The sequence below is a fragment of the Pseudophryne corroboree genome, chromosome 1 (genome assembly GCF_028390025.1).
Source record: "Pseudophryne corroboree isolate aPseCor3 chromosome 1, aPseCor3.hap2, whole genome shotgun sequence".
NCBI classification, from domain to species: Eukaryota; Metazoa; Chordata; class Amphibia; order Anura; family Myobatrachidae; genus Pseudophryne; species Pseudophryne corroboree.
Window position 1 is genome coordinate 1,112,071,103 of NC_086444.1, and position 16,992 is coordinate 1,112,088,094.

The 16,992-nt window shown below is 42.4% G+C and overlaps 1 protein-coding gene across 3 annotated transcripts in view; it reads right to left on the minus strand.

The window, feature by feature from the left end:
* ARAP2 (ArfGAP with RhoGAP domain, ankyrin repeat and PH domain 2) overlaps nucleotides 1-16,992 on the minus strand; it is a 575,623-nt gene that overhangs the window by 68,369 nt on the left and 490,262 nt on the right. For all 3 annotated transcript variants that reach the window (XM_063922313.1, XM_063922304.1, XM_063922322.1), the window contains exon 29: nucleotides 9,855-9,994. In XM_063922313.1, coding sequence (XP_063778383.1) covers nucleotides 9,855-9,994 — 140 coding nt within the window. The remainder of the gene's footprint in view (nucleotides 1-9,854; nucleotides 9,995-16,992) is intronic.

A 16,992-nucleotide genomic window follows, 5' to 3' on the forward strand; every position in this document is an offset into this window, starting at 1 on the left:
TTACTGGATTACGGGACTAATGGATTATTACCACCTCCTACATTTGACGTTAGGAGTGCATAGCGCATGAAGTACATTACGAGTTGTGCACTGGTGAAGATGTATCATGACTGGATAAATGGCACCACTGCGAATAACCGATGTGGAAACTATGAAGCGGTACATGTCATTGATGTGAGAGATGAACATCGGCTCAAGAGGTGTATGAGGGCCGACCGACATGCTACAGTGGAGCAGCTCACAATCAAAATGGGCCTGGGGGCTACCAGATGTGTTTCTAAAATGACAGTTCAGATGGTGGACATAATAATGTGACATGGCCGTATACTGCTGTATCACACCTTAACCAAACTCTAGAAACAGCACTCAATGAAGTGGCTCCGGCTACCCATCAGTAGCGGATCTTGCCACGGGCAAGCAGGACTTTTGCCCGGGGCGCCATCCGGAGGGCGCCGCACCATGGCAAGATCCGCCACTGCTGTGCCCTCCGCTGCCCGCTGTGTCCCCCGGCTCTGCGGCTGTGGTCCCGGCTGTGGTCCCCTGTGAAGGGAACTAGACGCGTAGCGTCAAGTTTCCCTTCGCGGATAGGACCTTTGCTGAGCGGTGCGCGATGACGTCATTGCGCACCGCTCAGCATTTAAGTGGCACTTCTACTGTACAGGGGGTGTAACTGGTCACGCCCCCTGTATTAAGCCACGCCCCCATTCCCTGCCCGGGGCGCCGAGGTCCCTCGAACCGGCCCTGCTACCCATCACACTCCACGTAGACTTAGATGTCAACTGTGGCACTATAAATACAAAAGACACCTACAAAAACTCTCACGTAAAGTAGAATGCCAGTGGCATAAATATAGTAGTTCAAGTGACCTTCTCACATATAAGACCGTCTACCACTCTTATGGATGACATCTTGCCACCTCAAACTTAATATTTCCAAAACAGAATTAATTATATTTCCTCAGGCCAATAGTAGTTACCAACCTGATATCTCTATCACTGTTGATAATTCAGCAATCATCTCCACCCCACAAGCTCACTGCCTAGGTGTCATTCTTGACTCTGAACTGTCCTTTGTTCTCCACATTCAATCTGTCTCAAGATCATGTTACATCAGGGGTGTCAAAGACAAGGCCCGCGGGCCAAATCCGGCCCGCCAGACCTCGTCTGATGGCCCGCGGTGCCGCCGCCATGAAACCCCCTTCTCCCGAGTGCCCAGCTCGGGAGGGGGGGGCGGGGTTTCGCGGAATGACGCGATTGCGTCGTGACGTCACGGCGCAAACGCGTCATTCAACGAAACCCCGTCGGAGGAGGGAGAAGGGAGCCGCGCAGACGAGGAGGGAGAGGCGGCTGAAGAGCGGCGAGAACCGCTTCAAATGTAAGTCAGCCCCTCTCCCTTCCTCTCTTTCTCTCTCTCTCCCTCCTTCCACCACCTGCCGCAATGTGTAAAATGGGGACCTGTGCCTGCCACAATGTGTAAAATGGGGACCTGTGCCTGCCACAATGTGTAAAATGGGGACCTGTGCCTGCCACAATGTGTAAAATGGGGACCTGTACCTGCCGCTATGTGTAAAATGGGGACCTGTGCCTGCCACAATGTGTAAAATGGGGACCTGTGCCTGCCACAATGTGTAAAATGGGGACCTGTACCTGCCGCTATGTGTAAAATGGGGACCTGTGCCTGCCACAATGTGTAAAATGGGGACCTGTGCCTGCCACAATGTGTAAAATGGGGACCTGTACCTGCCGCTATGTGTAAAATGGGGACCTGTGCCTGCCACAATGTGTAAAATGGGGACCTGTGCCTGCCACAATGTGTAAAATGGGGACCTGTACCTGCCGCTATGTGTAAAATGGGGACCTGTGCCTGCCACAATGTGTAAAATGGGGACCTGTGCCTGCCACAATGTGTAAAATGGGGACCTGTACCTGCCGCTATGTGTAAAATGGGGACCTGTGCCTGCCACAATGTGTAAAATGGGGACCTGTGCCTGCCACAATGTGTAAAACGGGGACCTGTACCTGCCGCTATGTGTAAAATGGGGACCTGTGCCTGCCACAATGTGTAAAATGGGGACCTGTGCCTGCCACAATGTGTAAAATGGGGACCTGTACCTGCCGCTATGTGTAAAATGGGGACCTGTGCCTGCCGCAATGTGTAAAATGGGGACCTGTGCCTGCCGCAATGTGTAAAATGGGGACCTGTGCACTATAAAAGGGGGCACATGGCTGGGCACTATAAAAGGGGGCACATGGCTGGGCACTTTAAAAGGGGGCAGATGGCTGGGCACATATAAGGCAGGTGGAGCGGTAAATTTTGGATAGACCTACAGATACAACCGGCCCTTTGATGGGGACCAAACTGCTGATGCGGCCCCCGATGAATTTGAGTTTGACACCCCTGTGTTACATGCATCTAAGAAACATATCCAAAGTATGACCATATCTTACACAAGACACAGCAAAAACTGTAATCCATGCTCTCATTATCTCCCGCATTGATTATTGTAATAGTCTCCTAACTGGTCTTACCAAACATAGGCTCTCACCACTACAATCCATTTTGAATGCAGCTGCGAGGCTAATCTTCCTCGCTAGACGTTCATCACCTGCAGATCCGCTCTGTCAGACCCTCCATTGGTTACCGGTATTCTACCGTATTAAATATAACATACTTTTACTTACATACAAGGCTATTAACCAAACTGCACCAACATACATCTCTTCACTCATCTCAAAATATCTTCCTACCCGACCTCTCCGCTCTGCACAAGATCTGCGTCTTTTATCCACATGCATTACTTGTTCACACTCAAAATTACAGGACTTTATCCGGGCTGCACCCACTCTGTTGAATGCCCTCCCACGCACAATAAGACTCACCTCTAGTCTCCAAACCTTTAAACATTCCCTGAAAACTCACCTCTTCAGACAAGCCTATTAAATTTCAGACCCACCCACATAACCTTCAATGCTTCCCTATCTAATTACATCCTCTCTGTACAGTACACATAACATCACATATCTTGTCTTTCTTTACTCTCACACCCTCCTGACCCTTGGCCAACATTGCTGGGAGATCATATCATACAACCCATTAAGAACCTAGCAATCTGGTGGACCATTATGCAATAGGTAGAATCTATCCTTGTATATCAATGCCTAGTTCCCTATAGATTGTAAGTTTGCAAGCAGGGCCTTCCTACCTCTATGTCTGTCTGTTTTTACCCAGTTTTGTTCTATTACTGTTGTTCTAATTGTAAAGCGCAACAGAATATGCTGCGCTATATAAGAAACTGTTAATAAATAATAATAATAATAATAATAATAATAATAATAAATAAATAAATAACACCTTTGAATATACGGTTTGTCTTTATGTTTCCCTATGTTCATTATACTGGTATTAAATTACATATAAGAATAATTATACTGGTATTAAATTACATATAGGAATATCAACCCTTACTGCATCAAAAAAAAAAAAAGCCAATGGCATAAGGCAATTGCTGTCTTATATATTTTGTAGTGGCTGTTAATCAGCCATCCATCATGGCTGCTATGCATATCATATAGTAATGGGTATGCAGCCATAATCTATATATCTATAAATATTCTATTTTGGTGTGTTAGAGTGCAATATGCACAGTGAGTGTTACATAGGATCAGTGTCAGATGCAATGGTAGGTGCCCACTGAAAAGTGGTAGATGCCAGCCACCAGGAAGAAAAGAAAGAAAGAAAGAAAGAAAGAAAGAAAGAAAGAAAGAAAGAAAGAAAGAAAGAAAGAAAGAAAGAATGAAAGAAAGAACAACTGCCCTGGTCACATCACCTCAGTTGTTCTCCTTTCCTTATAGCAAAGGTCAAGTGGCATAGGTGATATATTTTACTAGTGTTAGACGGCTATACGACCCAGGAAGCAGGGATGTGCGGTCAGGTAAATGACTCAGGAGGAGGAGGAGGCACTGGCTAGTACCAGAGCCAGATTTGCACACAAGGGGGGTAATTCCGAGTTGTTCGCTCGCAAGCTGCTTTTAGCAGCTTTGCACACGCTAAGCCGCCGCCTACTGGGAGTGAATCTTAGCATATTAAAATTGCGAACGAAAGATTAGCAGAATTGCGAATAGACACTTCTTAGCAGTTTCTGAGTAGCTCCAGACTTACTCGGCATCTGCGATCAGTTCAGTGCTTGTCGTTCCTGGTTTGACGTCACAAACACACCCAGCGTTCGCCCAGACACTCCTCCGTTTCTCCAGCCACTCCTGCGTTTTTCCCAGAAACGGTAGCGTTTTTTCGCACACACCCATAAAACGGCCTGTTTCCGCCCAGAAACACCCACTTCCTGTCAATCACATTACGATCACCAGAACGAAGAAAAAACCTCGTAATGCCGTGAGTAAAATTCCTAACTGCATAGCAAATTTACTTGGCGCAGTCGCACTGCGGACATTGCGCATGCGCATTAGCGACTATTCGCTCCGTTGCGACAAAAAAATAATGAGCGAACAACTCGGAATGACCCCCAATATATGAGCCAAAGGGTGCATGTGGGCATTATACACAGGTGCAGCAGTATAAATTTCTGGAAATTTGGTGAGTTTTGATCAGAGATGTGTGGAAAAGATAAGCAGGGGAGGCACTGCTTCACCTTCTATAGACATTTTACTCCAGAGTTTTGACTATAAAAATTATTAGAATAATACAAAGAAGATATTTCAAACATATTCTTTGTATTTTTCATATACTTTATACAGTAAAAACTCTGGTGCAAACATTAGTATGACAGCAATAGGCTCTGCCTCACCTGCCTCACTGCCAGGAAGGGGAAAGTCTGGTTAGGGCACGAGAGGGAATGGATAGGGGAAAGAAGAGAGAAAAAGGAGGGAATGAGAGAGTGATGTAATCAGATCTTAGGTGAGAGGAGAGTGGCAGAGGATGAGAAATTTTGAAAATAAGCTGATATTCAGAGAGGGGGGGAGGTTTGTTAGAGACAGTAGAAAGGTGAGAGTTGAGGATGGGGGGGAGGTCAGTTCATTGTGAGAGGCAAAATAATAAGGAGGAGAGAAGTGTGGCAGCAGAATGACTAGTGGGGTCTTCAATTGAGATGGTAAATCACCAAGGATGATGGAGGGAAGGTCAGAGGAGAGAAAATGAGGGCAAAAAAGTTATTGAGGAATTATGAGACAAGGACCAGAGGGAGGATAGATGGTAACAACTTTACACAGAGGTTAGGAGGATGGACTTTAAAGGAAGAGAAAGACAGGGAGGGTTTGAAAGAAATGACTCAAAAATACAGTGTGAGTGTGTGTGTGTGTGTGTGTGTGTTTGTGTTTGTGTGTGTGTGTGTGTGTGTGTGTGTGTGTGTGCGAGTGTGTGTGTGTGTGGGGGGGGGTTGGATAAGGAGAGGGCAGATGGTAAGGTGGAGTATTGGGGTTTTATCTAGGTCTCCATGATGGGGAGGATTTTGAGAAAGTTTGAGAGGATTAGGTCATGGGTGGAGGTGCTGCAGACTTACTGGCTATCAGTCGGACAGTCCAGATGTGACAGAGGTGTAAGCAGCCCAGAGGTGGACCAAAAAACAGAAAGTCACAATTTGCACAAAGCAGGAGGTATAGGGCACTTTTTTAAATGGAGGCTGAGCAGATCAGGATGTACTAAGCAAGTTGGAGGGGGGCAGTGCTGAGAGAGAAGCAGTGCACAGGAGCAGGGGCACACCACACTGCCCTCCCTCAACTAGAGATGATCTCCTGCCATGCTGCATTTTGTATTTGGAAGTATTTAAATCCCTTGGGGTCAGAAGTTCAACCCTGCATAGTGCACACCAAGTCATTATTTTCACACATTTATCATTGTCTGGATATTCTAGGACTACAACCAATGGAACAGATTTTAATAAGATGACTCTCTCACCACCATGAATGTGAGGCTGATGCATTCAGCTATTATTCTTGAGGCTTCTTCATCATCCTAACATTTAAGCCAAAGATAGTGGTGGTGACCGCTTAGTCCACACACTCATTACTACTACCTCCATTCAAATAGTGGTGAACTAAATGTATTTGATGGATCCCTATTACAGAACCAGAAGGACTCTGGGAAAAAAAACAGCTGCATGAAGGATTTTCTGGGCTACTTCTCATGGCAGTTAAGTAACATACAACAGTTCACATAGGTGGTAGTGCAGCTGTACACTTCTAGACATCATCAATGGACCCAAAGCTTCATGGAGCCCCACTGTGAAGCTTTATACTGGTAATCGGGAAAATTGCTGTCCACTCATGAGAAGCTACTTCACAGTAGGCCTGTTTGTAAAACTCCCTCCTCCAAGATAAAACAATAGGAGGGGTGTCAATATCAGAAACCCTTGACTTTTGAAAGGTACACACACTGTCTCGTGGCTAATTCTCCTACTACTTTTATCAGGATTTTTTTTTTTTTAACTACTCTATTCTGACACATTGTAGCTTGTTATTTGCGTAGGGCAAAACTTTTTGCTTAGGACTAAACTCTTTGCACTTAGTCAAACTTTGTTAAAAGAGCGTAAGTTCCAAAATTTTGGGCAAAGAGATTTAGTTGTTAGATAGTCAAATATTTGTAATTTGTCAGGTAGCTATCATACTATAGGTATTAATAGAACTTTTACTGAAGCTAAAACAATGTTCACTCCAGATAATGGCTACATATACAGTTATAAATATTTGATTAAAGGGACAGTTCTGGTCCAATCAGTGAAGACTTTTGTCCTGACTTCTGAGATATCCACAATGTGTTCCAGTGTATGGGATGCATTTAGGGACGAGAGTTTTGGACAGGAAAGTGCCTGGGGCTCTCATACCCACAACATGATGACTAAGCCACCATCCATATATGGTCATACCCAGTGGTTCCCATATGTGGCCCTCAATTACACAGTCATGCCTAATTTTCTGAGGAGGTGGCCATGTTGTAATTATAAAACGTAAAATGTTTGGAGTTTATTGTATCTCATTTTTTTACTTTTATCTATCAACATGCCTCTAAATAAGATATTCATTTCTCATGTCATGATAGCACGTAATTAGGTGTGAAAACTGATGTGATTGCTAGTACACAGACCTTAGTTCTACAAACAAATATACGTTTTTTTTTTATATATATCACAAAACTAAAGAAACTGAAAACTAAACAATGAAATTGCATTTGTTACAGTATATGAAGGGAACAAAGCAAGCTTGCAATAAATTCTAATCCAGTATGTTATAGTATTTCACCTAAAGGTAAAAACATATTTTTTTTAAAACAACATAATCTCTCATGTTCTTGCTGCTATGTTGAAAATTACAAAACTTCTAGTTGTTTAGGAAGTGTAATGATTTTTGAGTCTCTGCTTATGCTGGCCATTAAGTTACATCTTAAAGGGCCCATGTATCAGGGGTAAATCAGGGCATTTCCCCATTTTTACGATGCCTTGGTCAACGGAATCAGAGAAATCCAAAATCTTGGAAAACCCCAATTCACTAATTTTAATCAAAACATGACCTCGATCGTTGAGTCTTTAAAATGCAGTTTTTTCCCCAATTCCCCGATGTATTGCTGAGCCACAATGTCCACAATCAGCATTTTTTGATTGGTGATCAGTGGAGCAGATTGGCATCGGGTAAGCATTGTGCATGCACAGAGACATCGAGAGATGCCTGGAGTAAGTAAGCCATCAGTTGCCAGGCAACTCTGCTAACATCGGGTGTCTTTTTTTACCATAAATGCATCTTATACACATCGCTATGTGAATCACTATATGAATTACATATATTCTAAATGATGTCTATTTTCATAGAACATCTACTTTATCTGGTAACGTTTTATTATGTAAACGTTTAACATACAGTATATCTAGATTTTGTTATTTATTTTGAATACAATTTAGTATGCCTTGAATCTTAGTGTGACCATCTTTGGATATTTTTGATATATATTGGAACCAGCTAGGTACTGCACATTTCAGCAGATTCGTATTAACTAATGACACCTGATCTTTAGAAATATGGGCAGGGAAGGACTTCACTACACTGCTTTTCCTCTGATGAAATGACCAGAGCTAAAGGTCGAGAAACGTGTTAGGAAGTAACCCGGATAATGCACTTTTGGAAACTGACTTCCACATCATGACCATTGAGGACTTCTCCTAAGCGGGAAAAGAATCCATAGGTGACAAGCTGGACGCACTAGTATCATTGTAAAGCAGCTTCAGGATCCCTGAACCAGACAGTGCACCTGTCAGGGAAGCAACAGGACACCACAGCACTACTGCTCTGCTGCACCAGGACCCCGAATACCACTGGGCTCCTTATGAACAGCCCAGAGAAGGAGCAGTCTTGACATAATAAAGTTGGCAAGCTAACAGGTGACTTTAAACTCTATGTAGAGAAATGAACACTTACAGTATATATGTGGTCACAGCACACATAAGAACCCAATCATTGAGATATATTTTGTTTCTATTTTTTCCCACTATCTGGAGTAAACAAATTTGCTCCCATTCCATCACTATATACTGGTGAGAAGTAGTGTTGGAAAATGATACAATACACTTAACTAAAGAAGGATTTATAAATACCAAACATTGAAGTACTCTTTGGATAGGTCTGGTTATGCTGTACTGCAAAAAGTTACAAAGAGAATACCAGTATATAAGTTTTGGTATTTTGTTATAAATTTTAGACTTGTGTCAAAGCTCTAAACACTTACAACTTGATGTGGTGAGAAGCATAATAACATTTTACTATTTATGCAATTGCGGGAGTTAAGATGCCATCTAACTTAAATTATCAATATGTGTCAGTTTTTACAGTGACTTGAGGTTTTTATGTACATTTTTTTGTATTCTTTTAACATATATGAACATGTTGTTATTAAATTCTGATATAAAGCGCCTTGAGTCCTGTTAGAGAAAGAGCGCTATATAAATAAAATTATTATTATTATTATTATTATTATTATTACCTATACCTATGCGCTCCCTATACCTCCTTTTTTATTTTTCACTCATGTGCACATGCTGGCGGTCCCGTGACTGGTTTGTACACAAATAAGCATTCATGCAAAATAGGCACAGAAGTGCAAAAATGTATCTACAGTACTTATCTATTATTTCTCAGTTACAGAATTACTGCAATTGTCCCAATACAGAATTGTTACTGCAATTGTAAATCTACACTTGAGATTGTATTTTTCGCTTTACTGTAATAGATAAAATGAAAGTATTCTGTGATTATTTTAATCTAGTCTAATATGTTCAAAGAAAATTCAATATAATGTAAAAAAAAAAACCTACTGTATGTTAAGAGTGCACAGTTATAGGATCTTGTGGAGTTGACTGTTAGGTGCATTTTGCCATGGAAAATATGCATTTTACTTTTGTGCATACACACAAGGCACTACTTGTTTGCAGACATATGAACAATTAATCACATCTTGCAGCTCTTTATGATTGAAGACGTAGATCAGGGGAAGGAGGTGGCATGTTTGCATGGCCAAAGTAAAATATGGGAGTGCTGGCACAAATGCACCCTGGGTAGTCTGGGACATAGAGGAATGTGGGCTTTCAAGAGACTGGTAAATTGTGGGAGATTGACCCTGGTGCAGATGATGGTGATGATGATTAGTCACATACAGTATGCTGCCCATGAAGATATGGCTTGATCCTGTAATCTCTATAACCCAAGTCAAAATTTGAATTTTTTTTGTATTCAATCTATACTTTATTTAATGTGAACAACTTTATATGCTTACATAGAATACCTGCCTAGAACTATTACAAACAAACATATTGTAGTGGTAAAAATATATTGTCGATATAAGTCAAATTGTTTAAATATCTTTACCTTTATGTCTTTGTAGATAAGGAGCTTCCTTTCTCTCAAAACAAAATATCTCTCTTGAAACTTATTTCCAGAAAGAAGTTTTGATGAATCCTCTTTGTATTTCATATTGCCTGATTGCATTTGAAGGGAAGTGTACCTGCCTAAAATAAAATATACATTACTTGCCTGAATTATATAACTATAAATGAAAATTGAATTCTAAGGAACTCAGTTTAGATTTTTTACATTTTTTGTTAAGTAAATGTAAAAATTGTTATGCATTTTAATATAAAAATATGCAGCAACTGAGATACTGTATCAAGTTTGAAGTAGTTTACAGGCTCACAATTTTTATCAAGTATAATGTATCATCTATCTTTTTATCCATTCAAATGCTCAATTAAAATCTTTTCCTAAAGATCAATTTTGGGGTTTGGTCTACATACATATACAATAAATTAGTTTACAGTTACTTGTTAATACTGTACTGTATTAATACAGTATGTACCAAATCCATAAAAACATACAGAGTTGTAACATTTTTTTAGAAAAAGCTGCTCTAAACATAACATTGCCTAGTAAATAATAGACCTTTAATTGCTGTTTGAAATGTAATAAAGGCTGATTTAAATTATTAATATTTCTGTTTTTTGGTGTAGCCAGAAATCTGTATATGGAGTCCCCTGGTTGTCTACGTGCCAAATATTCTGTTGTACATACTTAATATTAGTGTCACAGGAAAAAGCCACACTGAAGCTTAATGTCCTACTGTAGCTAACAAATTAAAAAATCTGAGTACCACTATTGTAGTAAATATAAACAAGATACATATTACCGAAATACTGTGCATTTCAGGACTATACTGTAAGTGCAGAAATCCTTATGGCTGGCTATAAGTAGCATATATATTTACCTAGTATGGTCCATATAGTATATGTTAAATTAACTTATGTGATTACATATCTAAATGATGGTAATGAAATTGTACATTTGAGAAAATAATAGTATGTGGGATTCTGCACTTTTAAAACACTTAGGTTTTTTTTCTCTGTAAGCATAAATAATTTCTTGTAAACCAGATGGAAATGGCCATCATTCAACTGTACATTATGGGACATTAGGATACAGGGATCCGGTTAGGATCTCAGCATTCGGGATTCTGGCTGTCGAGTAACCAGCGCTGGAATCTCGTTACTGCTCTGAATACTGATGCCAGGATCCCAACATGGATCAAAATGGTGATGCCAGTATCCCGAATTAAGGACTGTTGGTACTCCAGACTGGTAAGCTGTGTGGGAGGTGGGAAGGGGGGGCTAGGGTTAGGCTGTGAGGAGGGAGGGTTAGGCAATACCAAGAAGGGTTAGGGTTAGGCTGCAAGGAGGGATGATAAGGGTTAGGCAACACCAGGGAAGGTTAGGGGTAGGCGGCGGTGGAGGGAGGGTTAGGTTTAGGCTGTGGGTAGGGGGGGTTATTCACCACTGGGAGGGCTATGGTTAGGCTGTGGTGGAGGGAGGGTTAGGCTGTGGGGAAGGTAAGGGTTAGAGAGGTTATGGATTAGGGGTAGTGTACTTACCAAGTAGGTGTAGGGATCCTGAGTGTCAGGATGCTGCTGTCGGTATTCTGACTGCAACCATCCCAAGTGCTGGGATCCTGATAAAATCCCAGGATACATCCCTTTTTACCAATATGTATTTGTATATTTAAACAATATTCTGAGTCCTGTTAAGCAAAAGACTTGTTTATAAAATTTTTTATCCAATATCATGTGGCACAAGCAGGGGACCAGGCCTGTTATTAAAAGTCAAGCCTGCTGACAAGTTATTCTGTTGTTTTAACCACTATATGGTAATATAATGTGGGTGCTTGTTTAGATCTATGTATATTTGTTAAATTTACTATATTAAAGGACTGCATCAGGAACATCTTTCTATGACCATTTTCCAATAATATATTACATAACTTTCTCAAGAATTAATTGTCCTTTGTCCTCATAATTTAGTAATTTTTGTCCCCCTACCCAGATAAAAAAACAACAACATAATAGTGGTAATGGTTGCCTATATTTTATTTTACCTTTGTGAATCAGTATCCATTGGCAGAGAGGTAGGACAATACTGACTAAGGTGAAAACACAAGTCTTCTGCATGTATGGAGCTACAGTATATAAATAGGACCCTCTTGGAGGCCATCACACTTTTAAATCTCTACTCAAAGCTTCTTTAAAAAACCATTAAAACTACAGAATTGTATCCCAGTTCTATTTTGCGGTCAGCTTATGAAATTTGTATAAAACTGTCATTATTTTTTTTCAATTGCATTAATAGCAAATTTGACAAATGTGTCTCATAAGTGACCTTTCATAGAAATAAAATGCATTTTTTAAACTCTTTGTTTGAATTCATATCAATAGATTATTGAATCAATTAACTAAAAATAGAAACATTAATCAAATATTGAGATTCGGCTCATGGAATGTACCTTAAGAGATTGACTTGCTTATATTATTATTATTATTATTATTATTATTATTAGCAACTCACACGTCTACCTTTCTGAGTTATGAGCACATATCTAGACGTGTAACTCATTAGGAAATATTCTAATAAAAAAAGAAAAAACACATGCCAATTACAGGTTGAGTATCCCTTATCCAAAATGCTTGGGACCAGAGGTATTTTGGATATCGGATTTTTCCGTATTTTGGAATAATTGCATACCATAATGAGATATCATGGCAATGGGACCTAAGTCTAAGCACAGAATGCATTTATGTTACATATACACCTTATACACACAGCCTGAAGGTAATTTTAGCCAATATTTTTTATAACTTTGTGCATTAAACAAAGTGTGTGTACATTCACACAATTCATGTATGTTTCTTATACACCTTATACACACAGCCTGAAGGTCATTTAATACAATATTTTTAATAACTTTGTGTATTAAACAAAGTTTGTGTACATTGAGCCATCAAAAAACAAAAGTTTCACTATCTCACTCTCACTCAAAAAGTCCGTATTTCGGAATATTCCGTATTTCGGATATTTGGATATGGGATACTCAACCTGTATTTCTCATTTTATTAACTTTTTTATTGTACAAAATAAAAACTTTCTAATATTGCTCTTAATGCCCTTTGTAATTGATTAAAAATATTGAAATAAAAGTTACTACTACAGATAATGTATTATAAACTTGGCATAGCAGGAAAACATAATTAGAGATGATCTTGAGACTATAGGGATTAATTTCCACTTAACTAGCATTTTTCTTTAATTGCCATTACCCTGCTAAATGCAAGAACAGTTGTTACAATTACATGAGTCTTTATTTTATCAGTAGTAATCTGCTGGCAAGAGAATACAGCACGCAAGAATTGTGAGACATTTAAGAGTAATATTAGGCACATTATGTGTGCGTTAGAAATATAGAGACTAGTGGATTGGACATCATTTTATAAAAAGTGCATTAGCATTTTATAACACTCAGCATTTGAAATTAGCAAGGAGAAAATAAGAATTTACTCACCGGTAATTCTATTTCTCGTAGTCTGTAGTGGATGCTGGGGACTCCGTAAGGACCATGGGGAATAGACGGGCTCCGCAGGAGACTGGGCACATCTAAAGAAAGATTTAGGTCTATCTGGTGTGCACTGGCTCCTCCCCCTATGACCCTCCTCCAAGCCTCAGTTAGGACACTGTGCCCGGAAGAGCTGACACAATAAGGAAGGATTTTGAATCCCGGGTAAGACTCATACCAGCCACACCAATCACACCGTATAACTCGTGATAGGAACCCCGGTTAACAGTATGATAACAACGGAGCCTCTGAACAGATGGCTCGCAATAACAACCCGATTTGTGTAACAATAACTATTTACAAGTATTGCAGACAATCCGCACTTGGAATGGGCGCCCAGCATCCACTACGGACTACGAGAAATAGAATTACCGGTGAGTAAATTCTTATTTTCTCTGACGTCCTAGTGGATGCTGGGGACTCCGTAAGGACCATGGGGATTATACCAAAGCTCCCAAACGGGCGGGAGAGTGCGGACGACTCTGCAACACCGAATGAGAGAACTCCAGATCCTCCTCAGCCAGGGTATCAAATTTGTAGAATTTTGCAAACGTGTTTGCCCCTGACCAAGTAGCAGCTCGGCAAAGTTGTAAAGCCGAGACCCCTCGGGCAGCCGCCCAAGATGAGCCCACCTTCCTTGTGGAATGGGCTTTTACAGATTTAGGCTGCGGTAGTCCCACCGCAGAATGCGCCAGCTGAATTGTGCTACAAATCCAGCGCGCGATAGTCTGCTTAGAAGCAGGAGCACCCAGTTTGTTGGGTGCATACAGGATAAACAGCGAGTCAGTTTTCCTGACTCCAGCCGTCCTGGAAACATAATTTTTCAGGGCCCTGACTATGTCCAGTAACTTGGAATCCTCCAAGTTCCTAGTAGCCGCAGGCACCACAATAGGCTGGTTCAAGTGAAAACGCTGATACCACCTTCGGGAGAAACTGGGGACGAGTCCTCAACTCTGCCCTATCCATATGGAAAATCAGATTAGGGCTTTTATAGGACAAAGCCGCCAATTCTGACACACGCCTGGCCGAAGCCAGAGCCAACAGCATGACCACTTTCCACGTGAGATATTTCAAATCCACAGTCTTAAGTGGTTCAAACCAATGTGATTTCAGGAATTCCAAAACCACATTGAGATCCCAAGGTGCCACTGGGGGCACAAAAGGAGGCTGAATACGCAGAACTCCTTTGACAAAAGTCTGAACTTCAGGCAGTGAAGCCAGTTCTTTCTGGAAGAAAATCGACAAGGCCGAAATCTGGACCTTAATGGACCCCAATTTGAGGCCCAACGTCACCCCTGCTTGCAGGAAATGCAGGAATCGACCCAGTTGAAATTCCTCCGTTGGGGCCTTCCTGGCCTCACACCAAGCAACATATTTCCGCCAAATGCGGTGATAATGTTTTGCAGTGACATCCTTCCTGGCTTTGATCAGGGTAGGGATGACTTCCTCCGGAATGCCCTTATCTCAGTACCTTGGGAATGAGAGGCAGAGGAGGAAACACATAAACCGACTGGTACACCCACGGTGTTACTAGAGCGTCCACAGCGATCGCCTGAGGGTCCCTTGACCTGGCGCAATATCTTTTTAGCTTTTTGTTGAGGCGGGACGCCATCATGTCCACCTGTGGTCTTTCCCACCGGTTTACCAGCATTTGGAAGACTTCTGGATGAAGTCCCCATTCTCCCGGGTGGAGGTCGTGCCTGCTGAGGAAGTCTGCTTCCCAGTTGTCCACTCCCGGAATGAACACTGCTGTCAGTGCTAACACATGATTTTCCGCCCATCGGAGAATCCTTGTGGCTTCTGCCATTGCCCTCCTGCTTCTTGTGCCGCCCTGTCTGTTTACATGGGCGACCGCCGTGATGTTGTCTGATTGGATCAGTACCGGCTGGTTCTGAAGCAGGGGCCTTGCTTGGCTTAGGGCATTGTAAATGGCCCTTAGCTCTAGAATATTTATGTGAAGCGAAATCTCCTGATTTGACCACAGGCCTTGGAAATTTCTTCCCTGTGTGACTGCGCCCCAGCCCCGAAGGCTGGCATCCTTGGTCACCAGGACCCAGTCCTGTATTCCGAATCTGCGGCCCTCTAGTAGATGAGCCCTCTGCAGCCACCACAGTAGCGACACCCTGGTCCTTGCCGACAGGGTTATCCGCTGTTGCATCTGGAGATGGGACCCGGACCATTTGTCCAACAGGTCCCACTGGAAAGTCCTTGCGTGGAACCTTCCGAATGGAATCGCTTCGTACGAAGCTACCATTTTTCCCAGGACTCGTGTGCATTGATGTAGCGACACCTGTCCCGGTTTTAGGAGGTCTCTGACTAGAGATGACAACTCCTCGGCTTTTTCCACTGGAAGAAACACTTTTTTCTGGTCTGTGTCCAGAATCATTCCCAGGAACAGAAGACGTGTCGTCGGGACCAGCTGTGACTTTGGAATATTGAGAATCCAGCCGTTCTGTTGTAGCACTTCCCGAGAAAGTGCTACCCCCACTACCAACTGTTCCTTGGACCTCGCCTTTATCAGGAGATCGTCCAAGTACGGGATAAGGAAAACTCCCTTCTTGCGAAGGAGTATCATCATTTCGGCCATTACCTTGGTAAAGACCCTCGGTGCCGTGGATAACCCAAACGGCAGCGTCTGGAACTGATAGTGACAGTCCTGTACCACAAATCTGAGGTACTCCTGGTGAGGAGGGTAAATGGGGACATGCAGGTACGCATCCTTGATGTCCAGGGAGACCATGTAATCCCCCTCGTCCAGGCTCGCAATAACCGCCCTGAGCGATTCCATCTTGAACTTGAACCTTTTGATATAAGTGTTCAAGGATTTTAAATTTAAGATGGGTCTCACCGAACCGTCCGGTTTCGGTACCACAAACATTGTGGAATAGTAACCCTTCCCTTGCTGAAGGAGGGGCACCTTGACAATCACTTGCTGTGAATACAGTTTTTGGATAGCCACCAACACTGCCTCCCTGGCAGAGGGGGTTGCTGGTAAGGCAGATTTTAGAAAAAGGCGGGGGGGGGGACGGGGACGTCTCGAATTCCAGCCTGTACCCCTGAGATACTACTTGAAGGGCCCAGGGATCCACCTGTGAGAGAGCCCACTGTGTGCTGAAATTTCTGAGACGGGCCCCCACCGTACCCGGATCCGCCTGTGAAGCCCCAGCGTCATGCTGTGGACTTACCGGACGCGGGGGAGGACTTTTGCTCTTGGGAACTGGCTGTATGCTGCAGCTTTTTCCCTCTACCTTTGCCTCTCAGCAGAAAGGATGCGCCTCGAGCCCTCTTGTGTTTATGGGGCCGAAAGGACTGTACTTGATAATACGGTGCCTTCTTTTGCTGTGGGGTAGCCTGTGGCAAAAATGTCGATTTCCCAGCCGTAGCTGTGGAAACGAGGTCTGAAAGACCATCCCCAAAGAGTTCCACCCCCTTATAAGGCAAAACTTCCATGTGCCTTTTTGAATCGGTATCACCTGACCACTGCCGAGTCCATAACCCCCTTCTGGCGGCAATGGACATTGCGCTTATTTTTGATGCCAGCCGGCAAATATCCCTCTGTGCATCACGCATGTATAAG